At 40.0% G+C, this 17,607-nt stretch overlaps 1 protein-coding gene across 16 annotated transcripts in view; it reads right to left on the reverse strand.

Annotated features, from left to right (window-relative positions):
- tjp1a (tight junction protein 1a) overlaps nucleotides 1-17,607 on the reverse strand; it is a 121,876-nt gene that overhangs the window by 39,568 nt on the left and 64,701 nt on the right. The window contains exon 1 of one of the 16 annotated variants that reach the window (XM_067587783.1): nucleotides 11,924-12,340. The exons of the other annotated variants lie outside the window; for them this stretch is intronic. Within the exon in view, the coding sequence (XP_067443884.1) occupies nucleotides 11,924-11,947 (24 nt within the window). The 5' untranslated portion in view covers nucleotides 11,948-12,340. Of the gene's footprint in view, nucleotides 1-11,923; nucleotides 12,341-17,607 lie in introns of those variants that run through there. 16 annotated transcript variants of the gene reach the window in all.

Genomic DNA, 17,607 nt, shown 5'->3' on the forward strand with positions numbered 1-17,607 from the left:
TGACAGTTTAAGCTGTGGGTTTCTCACAAACTTCAAAGGCTTGGGATGTTTTTTGTCTTATACTCTTACTTATTAATCAGCATAACTTGTAGATTAGTTTTAACATATATGTTGGCTGAGAAGAAACATAGTGAATAAACACCTGTGCTTCAAGGATACATCGGCGATACGCTTTTGTTTATTTTTTTATTCTATCTGGTGAACTGTATCTGAACATGTGCATATACACAAGCACTTGTATACAAACATACACACACCCACTCCACATGTGCTCCGTTTCTTTGTCTGTGGAAACAGACTGTGGGCCAAGGCATTGAGAACGATAACCAGATCCAGCACTGAAACCTTTGCATTCAGCCAATCACTGTAAACCCAACAATCAGTATTCCCACCCGACCCCTCCCATCACACACACACACACACACACACACACACACACACACACACACACACACACACACACACACACACACACACACACACACACACACACACACACAACTCTTCAGGAATGTGCAGATAAGGAGACAAGGCCCAACACTTTCACTCTGTCTGTTTCTCATTCCAAACTGTTTCCCTCACCTTTTCCTGTCCTCACCCTCGGGCTCTCTTCTTTCATTCTCCCGCTCTGTTTATCTCTTTACATGGTGTATCTAGTCTCACTTTTTCCTTCTTAACAGTCACTGGAAATGAGCTCAAAATAAAAGATCAACACAACAATATCTTACATGCAACTGATACCGGGTCAATTTAATATCAGAGAACCAAGTTACAGTGATGTAAATTACACTATCAATAATCACAGGAAGTGAAGTACCTAAGGCCACACAGAGGGCTGAACAAGAAACACAATTCATCAAATTGCTGACACTACAAACCTCTTGCCAACCTAAATTTGCTTATATGAATGGTTTAGGGGCCAAAATACATGATCTGAGTTTCTGCTACTTTATGAACCATCCAGACCTCTCAGATCGTCTGGGACAGGTCTGCTTTCTGTTCCCAGAGTCAAAACTAAACATTGAGAGACAGCGTTCAGTTTTTATGCTCCACATATCTGGAACAAACTCCCAGAAAACTGTAGGTCTGCTGCAACTCTTAGTTCTTTTAAATCAAGGCTGAAGACTTTTCTGTTTGTCACTGCCTTTTATTAAACCAAATTTGAAACTTTGGATTAATTTCTTACACTGCACTCTAACTTTAACTCTCCTGTTTTACAATCCCACCATAGCCACATTTACATTTAACCACCAAAGAAAATAGATATAAAGGATGTAAAACATGGTTGTTGTAGCATCCATGTTCATCTCCAAATCCTTGATGTGTGTGGCATTGGGGTTTTTTTTTCTCCCTTACCTCTTCTGCATTTAATGAACAACAAAATAGCAGCAGTTCCAGTAAGCTACTTGTTGTCAATGGCATCATCCATTTGTTTTTCCACATAAAAGTACTCAAGCAACCACAAAAAGCCAGCAACAGATTCCCTCTCCTGTTAGTACATGAATGGTAAACTGAGAGATTAGATTTACAAGTTGCATATGGGATCGTTTTGCTAGGTTCACTTACAGTAGGTACGCTTGTCTTAAAATATTGTCAATATTGTCAATACTTGGTAGAATACTATGGTATTTAATGTTGTCAATACATCCCATTCCTACTTAACACCAACTGGGAGGAATTCCCCCAAGAGATCCACACTCTTCATTGCAACATACTACAGCGAGTGAGTGTAATAGTTTGTTAAAGCACAAAAGTCAAGCAGCACAGATTTCAAAGAATTATAGGAGTGTCCGTGTTGAATAAACTATGTTGTTGAGATTGAGAAACCAAAACATTGGTATTCTTGGTGTTTGTGGATGATGGTTTCATTTCACACTATTGCTCAATTTGACAGTGGTGAAACTCACTGCACCACACAGGCAATCAGGCACGTACACACATGGGTTAAACAAAGGGGTGATTCAGCAAGGGGTCTTTCAGTCTGCTCGTGTTTGCCTGCTTCCACAGAACACACAGGATGACCAAAATTAGCTACTACTAGCAAGGACAAATGCAGAGTGTCCCCACTGCCACAATGCAAACAACTACACATGATTATAGTGATAAGAGTGGCATTTGAATGTTCAAACATAAACAAGAAGCAGGCAGTTGGAGTATTTGCCACAAGTAAGCAACCTCATAATTTCTTTCCAATTTCAAGTTGCACAACATCGTTCAAACTTCGCAACTCTGAACCACAACTCATAGCCGGCAGAGTCACATGGTGCCATAAAACAAGAGGCCAAGCCCACTCAACAGCATTCCCAAGCTTTCTGAGGACTTTGCTACAATAGGCATCTTGTGGGGCAGAATCTATAGTGAATTAATGAGTTACTGTTGAAGCGGCCATTTTCCCAGCCCTTAACTGGCAAAATAATTACCATTTCCCCAAGAGATGAGCGATAGGGTGGGGGTGCATGCATTCTTTAATGAGATGCACATGCACAGAAAGATAATACACAAATGACTTCTAATGACATCTACAAAGAACTTCTCAGCACCCTTCCTACAGAGGAAGCCTGCTCCCCACAATGCACCAAATGAACTAATTATAATGTAGGAAAAACTGTTGGTGCAAATCTGTAATGAATCCTCATCTTGTTATTCAGTAGTGTACATAACTGATTGAACATCATTGCCATTTTCAGAAGGCTTGGCAACTGTAGGCTAGAGGAATGACAGAAACATATTCCTACTGTCCTGATCCAAGTCCATTACTTTTGAGTATCTGCAGATACCAAGTTTTACCAACTGCATAGTTATCATGAAGTAGTCCTAGCAATTGATAAAGCAATTGGGAACTAACAGCTGGATAGATCTGTATTAAGAAAATATGACCTGGATCAAAGCGTTCCTTTGATTGCTTCCTATTTATATAGTACATGACTAAGAAATAAACAGAAGATTACATTTACAGATACAGTAGATGATAATATAAAACAACAATACATGTTCTAACAACAAAATCTCAATGGTGTTTCCCTGTCTGATTGAAATAAGGTAAGAAAATACTCTGCCACAAATAGACAGCTGATTTATCTTTGTAAAATAATGAGACAGCCTGCATCCGGTCATCTTATCATGTGGGGGAATAAAAGATCGGATGAGTTCTGCCAAATAGGAAGGTGGTAATCCATGAACAGTTCTGTAGGTGACATTTAGTAGTTTGCAGTCTGACCTGGATGAAACAGGACGCCGGTGTTATGTGTTCAAATTTCTTGGTTCTAGTGAGAATTCTGGTGGCTGAATTTGTAGTAGATCTTAAGTTTTTTAATGCTACAGAGTTGAAGACCTGACAAGAGCATTTTACAATAGTTCTGCATTTTACAATAAACTTGCTTGCATTGCTCTGTATTTCTAGGAATCAAGGATGTGCAAAGGAGTATCTTTGACAGCTGATGCATGTGGAGCAAACATACAAAGTATCGGAAATGGACCTGGCTTTATATGACTAATATGACCCATTAAAAATGCCTATATCGGCCCCAGTCCCACTCCTGTGGATATAGTAAGTATATCTCTTATCAATATCAAAGAAAGTTGAGGAAGATTTAAAAAGGAGGAACACTTTTGAGTTCATGTTTTGCTCAGTGTCAGTTCCATGTTTGATGCTCTATATTTCCTGCATTTACTCCTAGATTGTGTGAAAACAGCAACAAATTGAAAAAAAGCTTCCTCTCCATTGGTACACTAGTAGCTATACATCAAGATTACTGTGCATATCTGTTATGAAGTGTCCTGTCCTATATTATCTTTGCTCATGATACAGGTTTATTTTAGAGTATACACATACTGGATTATATGCCATAAATGTTGTAAATGTAAATTAGTCTGAAGAGACAACATTTCAACCCTACCAGCTTAAGCAAAACAACTTGCAAAGCAGAAAATAGTAGGTTTAATATTTGTTAGGATGATGACAGATTTTGAGGAAGTGTGAACACAGCTCTTGTCCTACACTAGTAAATGTAATACACTAAAAGAGAAGAATGGAGAAAAAGATAAAGAGATAGATATATAGAAAGAGATGCATCTGATAAGGTTTTTTTGTCTAAGGTGGGGTGGAAGGATAGAATTGCTATCACATACAGTTCAACAACACAACATGGGCAAGACACATGAGTTATAACGACAGCTGTAAAGGTGCAGCTTAGGTTGATTCAGATTGTACAGATAAGACAGATTTTAATAGGTACATACAGACTAATCATAGCTTTTTTTGCAGGTGAGAAAAAAAAAATCATAGATATAAGCCTAGATGATAGTATATGAATGAAAGGCCAATCTTGTCCCAACAGGTCTCTAAAAGAAGCAAATTCCTTCATCGGGAGGAAGTCTGATATCTTGGAAATTTGCACGCTTCAATAGTGCTGGGAATGATTATTCTTTATTTCAGCAGTCTCCCTTAGGCTGATGACTCTTTCACAGACAGAAAGAACAGTGCTATACTTCCAACACTGAGAACCAACACTGTGAAAGATAAGCAAATGAACACACAGCAGAATGTGTGTGTGTGTGTGTGTAGAGGCATGTAGGGCAACAAGCCTTGGGATGAATCTGTTCCGGCCTCTTTCTCTCTTCCCTAACCAGCTGAGCCACGGCTGCCACATGCACTCCCTCTTGTCTCTCTTGCCCACCCCATACCCCTGCTTCCCCTGTCTCTCTCTCTCACCATCTCCCTCTTGCTATTTCCTCTGTCTCACACACACAAAACACCCTGTGTCAAATCCCTTATGCCTGTAGTGGGAATGATAAATCCCTGCAGAGACCTGCCCTGCCAAAAAGGATGCAGGGCTGGCTTGGAGTGTCCTAGCTTTGCTGGGGTGGGTGTTTGATACGGAACAAGGGACAAACCAAGACTCAGGGTTAAATGATATTTCCATCCATCCAGCAGGTGAGTGAAAAGTGCTGGATGGAGGGGCAGACCACCACTCAGACCCTTGTGTTTTCATCCTGCCTGTAACATGCTGCTCCTCAGGCCTCACACAACCTGGCTGCATCTAGCAGGTCTACTTTCCATCATTAGATTTAAGTCTGGAAACATCCACTTGAAAACTGATTCAGCCCATTCTAACCAACAAACATTTAGATGAAAGCATGACGCATTGAAGATCTAAATTGAAGTATGCCACCTTGATTCAACCCGGCATGACTGCATCACGTTCTGGCTGTGACACGGTTTTGTTTCCGTCCTCTGCACGACGTTATACCCTACCAGGAGCGTTTCAGAAGCGAAGCGTTTGCTCCAGCAGGGCCAAAGAGAAGAGAGCCACCGCTCTACCTCGAGATGAAGCCGGGGACCGGGTAGTCATGGCAGCAGTGGTGTCATAAAATCTTGTGATTTTAAAACTTCCAAGATGAACCTCTTGTCATCCATGGTGACAAAATACCCTCTGACCAGTTGACTTCTGGCCCGATTATAATGTAATGTTGATGTAAAGATGTGATATACTATCAGGAGTCTTCACAGGGTGTTTCATTTTGAAAATTGACCAGACGCTCTGTGCCATTCCTGTCCTGTCTGAGTTCCTGCCCAGCTCAAAGTGCTCTGTGCAGCTTGCATGGCTTCCATCAAAAATAGACTGGGCACGTATTTTTAGCGGAGGAGAGCGGAGAGCTTCTTCTGAAACGCACTGTGGCATGTCTGGTGGGATCACAAGCATTGACCAGAGTGGCTGCGATCAGCTTCGGCGGCCGTGTCACAGCCGGAAGGCGACACAGACGCGCCTGGTGGAATCGAGCAGTGACTCATCGTGCTTATTTAACTACTTGTCTTTTTTTTTTTCAGAAACTACTTTAGACAGAAATTAGACAACATTTCAGAACCGCACCCATGTTATTCCAGAAAATCAGAGAGCAATGACAGCTCAGCAAGTGATTCATCTAATCAAGTATAGGAAGGGTTCATGTTGACGTCCCATAAAGCAGATGACTTTAAATCATCTTGAATACTTTTCATTTCGTAATTTATGCACGAGACCACAAAGAAATGAAATGTGTGGATTGTTTTTCAAGGCTACTGCTAGTCTTGATGACAGTAAAAAACTTTGACCCATGTCGAGCAAGGAAATTTTACTCCACCCTATCCTGAATCTGAATTTAATAGAAATAGATATTAATGTGATTTATAATATGCTTTGTAAAATGAAAAAGCCCGAGAGCTATAATGCCATGATTATAGGAGAGAGAGAGCGAGAAGAGAGACAGACTTTTTAAGATCTGCCATGTGACTCAGATTATAGCCGGTGCATCCCTCCCTCCCACTCCTTCCTTTCTCTGTTTCACCCCTCCAATAACCCCTCCCCACATCACCTCCTCCCTCAGAAGGCATTCTCTGTTTTCCCTCTTTTTTTTCCTCTCTCTGCTATCCACCTGCCTCCTGCTGTGTGTTTCCGCCCTGGATTTCACTCCAGAGATGAAATGATAAGCAGGTCAGATATCCTTGATAACTGCTCACACTTCAGTCATCTGGTACTGAAAAAACATAAACATCTGCTTTCTCTCAATGTTTTCATCTAGGCTCTGACATAAGGTGATAGTTCAGGAACAAGGAGCTCACTTTCTTTATCGCAGTACAGTGTCTTCTCTTTCTCAAAACTGGTGAGCAATGAAATTTGATTCCTCCCTTTAGGAATCAAGTGTATTATATCTGGTCATATGGAGACAATCATACTCAAATTAAGCTTAGCTCTGTATGCGTCTGTATGCTGAACTCTAAAATACATTACATGTTCCATAAACCTAATCATAAAAATTTGTTTCTGACAAAATAAATAACATGAACGCATTAACTGAATCCAGATAGGTCAAAAGCGGGGGACAAACAAGCCAAAAAAACTGGAGCCCAGCTGAACCAACTAGCCCCCGGTTGCTGCCTTCAATATGGGAAACTGGCAGCCCTCTCATCTTATACGCAGAGACAACTTACACCTGCCCACCTTAAGGGCTTAAAGGCTATAATCAAAAACCTGCCTGTTAGTGTGAGTTTTGCTGCATGTATGGGTGTATTTTGTGTCTCAATTCCCTTTTAGACCACAGATGGATGGACCTTTTGCATCATTTTGGGCGGTAGCTGTTGTCTACAGTGACCAAAAGAGCACTGACCGCCCTTTACCACATGTCTTAAAATGTTCTCAATGATACCAGAGAGTTTTCCCTGTGTGACTTTTGGATGTGCAGCTTTCATATTTGTTCTGTCTTCTTTGTTCTATTTTTTGACAACAAGCATACTTATAGTCCACATGGTCTGAATCTACTGCACACCTGAAAATCTTGCAAGGAGAATCCCTCTCTTGACGTGCTTTAATGATGCTTTTTTTTGTGAGTTTAACCCTAACCCTTTGTTCAAACTGAACTGCATTAACAGAAGATGAGATAAATGCGAAACAACTCCTTGTCATACAAAAAAGACATTAGCTGTTCCGTGCTCTGTTTATCACTTGCCACATCAGCACTGATTCTCTAAAAAGGACGAGGAGCCTAGGACACAGAACAAAAACACCAGTAGGACTCTTTTCCTCTCCCTTGCACGTGGTCCTCTAATTACATTTCTCTCCTTCGGTGATGTAAATGGAGATGTGTAATCATCAAAGCAAAACAGAAGCTGTTCTTGGCCCACTGTGAAACCCTAATTAATACAACCTCCTCCATCCAAATGCAGTTTCCATTTATTTCAGTCAAAACACAAGTCTAAAAGGCTAGAAGGACTACGAATGCTCTAAATTACATTTCTTCTTTCTGTTGCATCCACAAAGTAAACAGGAATGGCTGAAGGCTGCACATAAGGAATAAGGCCAGTCTTTACTGTGGTGAAGGACAGTTTGGCCCCATTTACACCTGGTATTAACATGTAATCTGTATATGGATACATTATCTGGATAATAATATCCTAGTATTAAAATGCATTCTTGTTTTCTCAACTGTGTCCGTATTGTGACTGAATCACAATATGCGAATTAGCTAGGCAGAGCTGGCGGACTTGTCAGCAAACATGGCACCAGGTCAATGGAACTGCTGCCATGAATGGATATCATTCACTTTTTTGTGAGGGAAACCTTCCAGTTACCAACTATTACTTTACAGAACTTGCTTTAGCTGGCAGGAAGAGGTGGAGCGAGGTGACCTTTCAACTTAATGGGACAATTTCTTTTCTTATGAATGTGGAAATGCGGTATGGATTGCATTTACACCTGGCTGAGGTCCGATCACAATGCAAGCCTGACCACCTCCAAATGTGGTCTGGCTGATCCGATCACATTCCAACCACAATGTGTTCTGAGTGCCTTTACACGTGGCGTTAACATGTGTTTTTCTTTATACAGATAACGTATCCAGACACATATCATATGTTAATGCCAGGTGTAAATAGGGCCTCAACGTCAGCTCTTTAGTGGATTAATGTGGTTTTCAACTAGTCTGTTAAATAATTGATTCATGAAAAAAAACAATGCAGTAAGTGATCAAATGATACTGTGATTTAAATTATATTATACAAAAAGATTGATAATCAAGACTTGGAGTCTAAAGTCATGCTAGTGGCTTTGTGAGGCTGCTCTTAGGCACAGCTGAGCTTCGAGCTAAATGCTAGTGCCAGTATGCTAACATGCTCACAATGCAGATGTTAAGCAGGTATAATGTTACACATCTTTACCAGCGTGTTAGCATTTGATAATTAGCGATAAACACAGTAAAGTACAGCTGATGCTGATGGTAACGTTCACCAAAGTTACTTCAATTCATCCTGAGGGAGACAGAATTGAGTGTACCCATTTCCTAGAAATGCATCCAATGTGTTTTTAGGACAGTTCAAAACCAAAAATGGAAAAGTCCAGCAGTCACCAAAGTCAGTCAGTATGATTCATCCTCTGGGAAGCATTAATGTTTGTACAAATATTGGTGCCAATCCATCCTGTAGATGTTGAGCTGCTGGTGGCGCTAGAGGAAAAGTCAGGGAATTACCAAGGTAGTTGGTATTCATCCTCTAGGGACTCTATAAATGTCTGTAAAAAAAATTCATGGCAATTCATCAAATAATTGTTGAGATATTTCTGTCTAAACCAAAGTGGTGGAACAACCAACTATCCCAATAGTCATATTCCTTTCACATTCACAATTCTGTCCTTAAATTATTTTTTTTTTTAGAAATATAAGTAAAATACTTCTCAGATATGTACATTTTACAACTTCACTTTTTGTTACTCAGTTGCTGAGGTGTCTTTCCTTTTATCAAAGGTCAGCCAACCACCATAAACAGGCCAGCTTGGTTGCTTCTATAACAAGGAAAAAAAGCCATACATGACAGTAATACCAAACCTTCATATATGGCTTGAGAAAATTTAAGATGTGGACTGTGATTAAGAGGCCTGGAACAAGGCAAGTTTTCAACCAACTTTGGAAGCAGTTGCAACCAGCAAGGCTGTCCTTTCCTCCCCCTGTGGTGCCAGAGCAGGAACTCTGGCACCAAACGGAAAGATCTCCTCCTTTCTGTCTACACAGAAACACATCATACTCTAAACAGCAATTAACATAAATTATTATTTTGTGGTTTACGTCTATCATGACAAACTGAAGGCAGTGGCATACTATTAGTACAAAGTATTGTGCAATAATACCATTATTGACCTGTGAGACATGAAGTCAACACACCCACATGTTACTCTATTCCTGGGAGATAATACCTCGACATTTTATTATAGGTTTATGATCACCTGGAGTATTAATTGCTGAGTGACTCATGCTGGTGTTATGGCAGTTTATTACAACTCATCAGGTGGATATCGAAAGAGAGGGCTAAGACAGAGGAAAGCAAGCTGTACTTGTTTCACAGATTGTGTCTGACAACGCAGGATGGACCATAAAATTTAGTTAGGGCAAGTCTGTCTCACTAAGTTAACAAATACTCATTGTTATATCTCGTGAACAACATACTAGGCATAACATTTTACTAGAAAGTGCAGTGGTTAGAGCTCAGTGATATGGTTAAAAATCAATATCACAAAAAGAATATTTTTCATTAATCATATTAATGCAAAAAGAACACTTCTTACTGGATTAACAAGTGTCCAGTAAGAAGAACTGGGCACATTTTTCACAAACAGTGTAAGAAAGATTTTACTCTGAAGCAGCAATAGGAAGTGCTGTCTTAGTTACTAAAGTTAGCGCCCATAGCAGCTCACTGCTTGACAAAACATAGTCAATAAAAGATAAAAGATTCTGATATTTTTCCAGCCCTTTTTTGTCAGTGATCAGTTTAAGTTCTGATCATAGTTGCTCATGATACAGCACAGCGTGTTATGTTTACAATTACTGAAAACTATTTAACACTGTCACTCAATCTTAATAGTTTCACCTTCAATGCAAAGCAACGTTTCCTAGAAAATCAGGAATAACAAGAAGTTGAAGGGTAACACTGGTATGAATAATAAGTGCATAATAACCTCTTGGCTCATTATCAACTTCAAGCATAATAAAGTAGTAAGTTTTATGTCAAGGCGTGAACCAAGCCGTCATATACAGCGTAACGTCACCAGTGGACATTATGGAGCTGGTTTCGCTTAACTGGAACAACCGACCAAACCTGAATATCACCTCTGTCAGGCCCACAGTACATTCCTCGCTTGTCAAACTGAAAAAAAATAACATTGGAATAGACTACTGAACACACTGTGTACAAATATTTAGGTCTAATAAGAGGATTGACCCACTTAAAATACCTTCTGTAGTACCCTTTGCTATTCAATGTTAGCAAAATGTTGCTTTTATAACAAAATTAATGCACTTAAAAAAGCAACACAGTCACGTGGTGCATGTTTGCAAATGTAAAGGTCACCTACTGATGAAAGCCTTACAATATATTAATAGTACAGTATAACTTTACAGTATATTCTGAAGACTGTTCTGCTGTCTGTCAACACCTGACCTGACCCAGTTTTGACCAAATTTTCACCAATGCTTCACTGATGACTTATCTAAAATATATGATATAAAACTAGAAAATATGCCAGCCTTGACAGATATTCATCCAGGTGTTTTTAAGCTGATGAATGGACAGCAACTACAGACAGCTGGTACCGTGTTGCAAGTGACAACAACCCATACATTAAACCATTCATTCCCTGAAAGGGGTCTTCAGAAATGAGACTAGACATGTAATCCAAGGGGTCCACAAAAATAGATAATACTTAAATTTCAGTGTTATTCTATTTACATACTGTTTAAACAGTAAAATTGTGCATAAGGATCACACATTGGATGACAGGTGGCTGGCTGTTTCTCCCGAGTTACTATCATCACCCTACTACACATTGTCATGAGTTACACGTTAACTTTAATAGAACAAAAAACATTCTCAAACTGGGATTTCATAGTAGTGCAGCTGATCAAATGGAATTTGTTTAATCTATTCTGGGCTCTCTGACATTGTGAAAAAGTTTGGATTCCTTGTATTAGGGCAGAATGTTTGCCTTGGAGGCAGTTAGTTTTCAGATCATGGGGATTTCCTCCCACTGTTTTAATTAACTATTATGACAGTGACTCTTGAAATCAACAGGTTGCATTTCTAAGCACAGCTGGGTGACTTTTGTGTTATCAGTGGCGCCTTATCAGTCAGTAAAAGTCAGATTACTGAGAAACTAGTATAGTACAAACAGCATGGCTAGATATAGGCTATGTTACTAGGTATAGATTTACAGAATAACGCCTGAGCAACACACACAAACACCACCACCATTAAGCACACCATCACTACAACCAAAAGTCTGAGTTACAAAGTTTTACAGCCACTCTTACGGTATAATTAACCACGTTTCCTATTTTAGAGATTCAGGTTAACACGAATACTGTTGAACAAAAAAAAAACTTGAATTTTATCCGGCCAGGTACCCACCTTATTTGAAGCTTTGGAGGACATTATACACTCCTATTCCGCTTCAAAAGTGGCAGGTTAAAAGTAGTTGCTGTTTTGGTTTTGATAATCACTTGGGTGAGTGCGCTATTTCCTTCCAGTTGAATTTTCGCCCAGCTGCCGCCACGCCGGGCTACGTTGTTATTTTATTTTATCCGGGACGACGGGAAACATGTCACGAAAAGCCGTGTAGAAAGTCCAAAGTTCATTATCTTATCTTCGTTGCCTGATAGGTTAACGTTAGTCCAGTCGAGTACCGAGTCATGGAAGAAACTCGAGTTGGAAAAAAAACAGGAATTAAACCACCTTGCTTTTAAACGTTTCCTCGCTGACCTCTGGATGAAAAGTTGGGCAGAGTAGGCATCACTCGGACGGTGCACAGCAATGGCAGGCTGAGTAAACCTCTCCCTGCTCTCGGCTCTGTGTCTGTGCGGGGCGGACCATTGCACATTCGTAGGGGTGCAATACACTGGGAAAACGGGGGCATTGCCCTTATGTCCCGAGAAGTCTCCAAAGATAAGGGATTTTTGTTGGGATCTACGCGAATATATATTATTGCCTTTCTCTTTTGTTCAATTTTTGTTTTGTATCTTTTTCTGTCGCGTTTAAAAAAGTGTCCACCCCTGTTATCTGTTATGGAATAAACAGTCCGGGATACAATAAGGAGAAGCGACGCCGCTGTCCCTCCTGATGCTGAATGCTCACTTTCACTGTGTGGTGATGGTTAGTGCTATATGTTAGCCTGTTACACAAGGACTACAGTAGCCTTTAATCTCAAATTTGAGGAAAAAATATCACAATATATATTCAGTTAAAAGCTTTGGCCCTCCTCTATCAAACTGAACGCAAAATGTGCAAAATGGGCGACACAAAGCCAAACAACGTGAGCAGAATATTTATAATGTTAGGCAACCATTTGCCCTTTCAGTGTTTGTTTTGGAGTAGTGCTTCTTGTAGCTTAGAAAATAACAAATTCAGCGACATCAAAAGATTTTCTTAGCACAGAGAAAATCGGGAAAGTGTTTGTGGTTGATAAGTCACCCCACAGGAAACCACAAAAGCCATTCTGTAAAGTTCCTATGACTTCCCAAACCAGACCCCACCCACAGGATGTAATCTCTGCTTGTATTGTTTCAAAGTTTACTTCTGTTTTTAGCAAAACACGATCTGCAATATAAAAGTAGGCCATAGGAGGGAATCACAAAAATGGCAAAGCTGTGTGACATTAAAGTTTTTCAATGTCTACTGTTACAGTGAATGTCAATGTTAGCCGTTACCATATGAACTTACAGACACGCCCTATCTTTTCCAAACAAACTGTACAATCGCATTCCCTCAATCTAGCTTCTTCAATGATTACTTCCTTTGTATCTTTTTTTTTGCTCAACTGAGAGGAGGGCTCTGCAGCAGTGTAGGTGGTCTAGAGGTTAATTCCCACCAGACATAATCCTACAAGGCTAAAATACCGCCAGTCATGAGTAGCAGACATGTCCTGAGGGTTGCTAACAGAGGATGACCTCCAGAAAGGCCGGGTCATGCCGAGAAGAGGATCAAGACAGATGAACGACTCAAAACCTGCAGCCATACTTCAGCCAGGGAACCACACACACATTTCCATTCTTCAATAAACTAATACACATTTTCTTCATTGAAACACAGTGTATTGTTCTACCAATCGCTCGGGGAAAAAAAACAATGCATGGGAAAAATGCAATTAAGTTTAAAACAGAAACACTGATGTTAAACATGCCACATGGATGATACATACGAGTATAGACGCAAGTCGCTCGCTCCTTCTGAAGCTCCTCAAACGCCTGTCAGGATCGATCAGTGCGGACAGCAGGATGTTTAACATGATCGCTCACTTGTCAACTAAGTAATTTTCAATGAAAATAATCAAACTGGAGCTAAAAAATATCTCCAATCAACTTTAAAAATGACAATAAACAGAAGCCTTCCTCTGCTGCTCGCCTCTCGCTCTCATCCACACCTGTGATTGTGCCTCAGATGGTCTGACAGAGAGGAGCAAGACATTAGTGACACCCCAATGTGATCAAAGCTATCTTTGTCTTATGTGCTTACATCCCTGCTCCCATCTCTCTCTCTCTCTCTCTCTCTCTCTCTCTCTTTCTCTCTTTTCCCCTGACACACACACACACATAACCACACACATACACAAGAACAGAGATGCTTCTCTTTCGGGCAACGGGCAGCTTCAAAGCTCAGGTGCGCTCATGGAAGAGCAGGCACATGGAAAACAAAGGCGAACATGCAGGCCCACATTTGGTTGGAGCACATCACAGGGTTCACTCAACCCAGCTTCTCCTGCAGCGATAAGGCTAATGTAGAGTGAAACAGCATAAAGTGCACAACCTACAAATTGTAAAGCTGGCTGTTTATGCGCATACAGGTGTTCACGTAAGCAAACATATAGTACAGCCACGTGGTAATGAACAGAGAAGAACATGAGGTTTGGTGTGAAGTGGCTGACTTGCGTTGGTGAAAGTTCTTTAAGCAGATGTTGTTTCCTTGTCTTCATCTGTCTTGAGTTTGGTGTCTGTGAGAGGCTGTGTGATCCCTCCGGTGCCCTGTTGACTCAAGGCTGTCCTGCAGGTCCAGCAGAGGCTCTTTGTTTCTACATACTAATAGAAACCTTCTGGAGACATGGGATGAAACTGGAGGTCTCTATCAGTCCATGCCGAATTACTGTAGGTAAACTATGGCTACAGAGAGAAGGCATTCGTCTACAGGGTTTTTTGGCATGTAAACATGCATAAAGGATTTTTGTAGGTTGTTTAAATAGTTACAGAACCTATTTAAGCATATTAATCTTCTCAGTAAAAGCTACAAAGGGACAGGTTGTTGTGTAATAATCAGTATACAAATGTCACATCTCTGCTTACGAGGCCAACTGTTTGTGACCAGATTAGTATCATATGACAGGATTACCAGGCATCTCTCAAATTCACCCCCCTTTCCTTCCAGGTCAATATTGTTCAGGCTTTTGTGTGTGACTCAAATAGTAAACACACATCTGGTTTCAGGATTTTAAGAAACACAGACTTAACATGTAATAAGCCCCAGACATGGTTCAAGTTACAATTTATTCATCCATAAAATCACAGAAATTATGATGTTACCATCTTAATCAACCAACGCTGATTACAGAACATAGGAAATAAGCATCCATAAAATAAAACCATAGATAAAAACGTATACCTATGTTCCACTATAAAAAAACTGCTAAAAGGCAGAACAAAAGAACCATTCAACTTATAGCATAAAAAAAACGGCCAAAGCTTTTAACCTACACCTTACCTTCCCCGTATCAGCTTAACTATCGGCTGTGCAAACACACTCCCTGCCTGCTGCTTTACATCAGAAAGGGTTTTCTAAGAAGCAAACATGGGCAGCAGGGCGAGCGATGTACAAATACATTCTTACAATAATAACTCAGGACTCCATCCGCCGGGAGAGACTTTAAAACCTGATCTTCCACTAAACCTGTCAACTGTTTCCAGTCATGCAGTCACTCTTTTCCATATTCAGAGACGGCGCAGGCGAATTATCAAGCACATCCTCTCACATCATACAGTAAGCATGCCAGTTTCCAGGAGCGCTGTGCAGGTGAGCTGTTGAGCAGCAGAGTTACAGCATAACCAACATAATTATGGATTAAATAAAGAGGTTTATGTATACAAAAACAAAATTTCCTAATTACTAAATGGACCACTGTCAGTCTAAAGCCTTGCTTTGCACAATTTTTCTTTCATTGTTTCACTGAATCCACACACTCTTCTACATGTTTTCATAACTACAAAAGAAGAATGGTATTATATATTTTGCTATCACAAGTCAACTGCATTTGATTGCAAGCGTATCAAAGGATATATAGTCTTAAAGAGAGCTCCAGAAACAGCACTTACTATATGAAAATAATATGAGGATTTTCACAGTTAAAAGTCATTTCTTATCATCAATGTTAATAATCCTGCTATTGTCAGTTTTGTTCTTCCCTAATTCATTCACAACCACAGAAGCAAAATTAGCTTAAGAGCAATCTGAAGTGCTGTTATTTTGAGTGACTTACACTTAGTTTTTGTGATGAACAAAACTTCAAGCTTTTGCAGCACTAAATTTACCATGGTGGGTCTTCAGTCAGTGACAAAGAACCAGGCTACTTTTAATCTTCTGAAGACATTTACTCCAAGAGGTGGCCTGTGATCAACCAACCAAAAAAATCTCTCATTTTCCTTTTTCTCTTCTCTCTCTCTCTCTTTTGCTCTTTCTCTTCTCAACAGATAAGGGTTGCTGAGCCTTTTATAGTCAGAGAAGAGCGACTACGCTGCAGTGAACCTGGTTGAACTCCACTCTGCTTCTCAGCAGTACCTCAAGTAGCTTAACAAGTAAAGGCCGAAGTCGCAGAGCACCACAGCAGGTCTACTTGAAATTCCAACACTTTCTTATTTCTGTGATTATTTCTCAATACAGAAAACAAGCAGCTGTTGTGATTTTCCTCCCTTGAACCAGCTTGAATATTGAATTTATTTTTTGTGCAGAGACCCACACACGTTGACAGTCAATATACCGTATAAACCTTGTGAGGAAAAATTAGCCATTACATCATGCTTTCCATCCACGTGACGACCCTATTGTTTGCCACTGAATGAGACTGTAAATTAAAAATATTACAAATCCAAAGGAACAATCCATAAGGCATTCAACTCAATCTAATGTGTGTGTGGGTGCGTGTGTGCGTGTGCATGCACGTGTGTGTGTTTGCTGGTAAATACTTGAAGACAAACAATTCGACCTTTTCCCTTCATTGTTGGGCTGTTTGCATACAATGCTACTGAAAATTAAATCAGCAATTTCTTACTGCCCAGTTTCATTCATGATAAATTTATCAAAGTCATTACAATGTGTCTGTGCTGTGTTCTCCAACACAAGGCACAGAGACGAAGAACAGACTGTTCTCAAAGGTTTCATATCACACTTTATGAATAATCATGTTCTTTTTCCAATGATAACTGTCCCCTTTCTAAGACTGGCATCAAAATCTAGCAATTCTACACAAACCAGATCGAAAACAATTAGCCATTACAAAAAAAATGTTAGGTATTGGCCACAAAAACAGATACTGGGGGTGTTTCAGGTGTAAGGAAGAGGAACACAAGTTCTGTTATTGTCGCAGAGATGTGTTAAATAACTTGCACCCAGGCTGCACCCAGGATGGTGCAATTACACCAAGGTGCACTAAGTGACAGGTGGGTGCATGAAAATATTTTTGCTGACACACTACAAGATTTTTCCAACCTGCTAGGTTGCCTTACTGCACATGTAAGCAGTTTGACAATGTGGGAAACTGGGGATAAGTAGATAGACATTTTAAGGATATATAATATAGTATATAATATCAAGTCTTTTACACGTTTTTACGTCTTTTATTTTGGTGCTGCCTCTGGCCCGGTTAGAATGATGGTAATGTGTAATCTAACATGATGTTTCATAGTTCAGTCTTCGCAAGAAAAGATAATCTTTTATTTACAAAAGTAGTAACAAGTTCAGAAATTCTACAGTAATTCAAAACAGTGCTCATATAAAATGCTCCTACAGTCTTTTTTATTAAAAACTAGAAACTGTAAATGTCTCTTTACTGCTTCCCT

This window comes from Thunnus thynnus, chromosome 1 (genome assembly GCF_963924715.1).
Source record: "Thunnus thynnus chromosome 1, fThuThy2.1, whole genome shotgun sequence".
Lineage (NCBI taxonomy): Eukaryota > Metazoa > Chordata > Actinopteri > Scombriformes > Scombridae > Thunnus > Thunnus thynnus.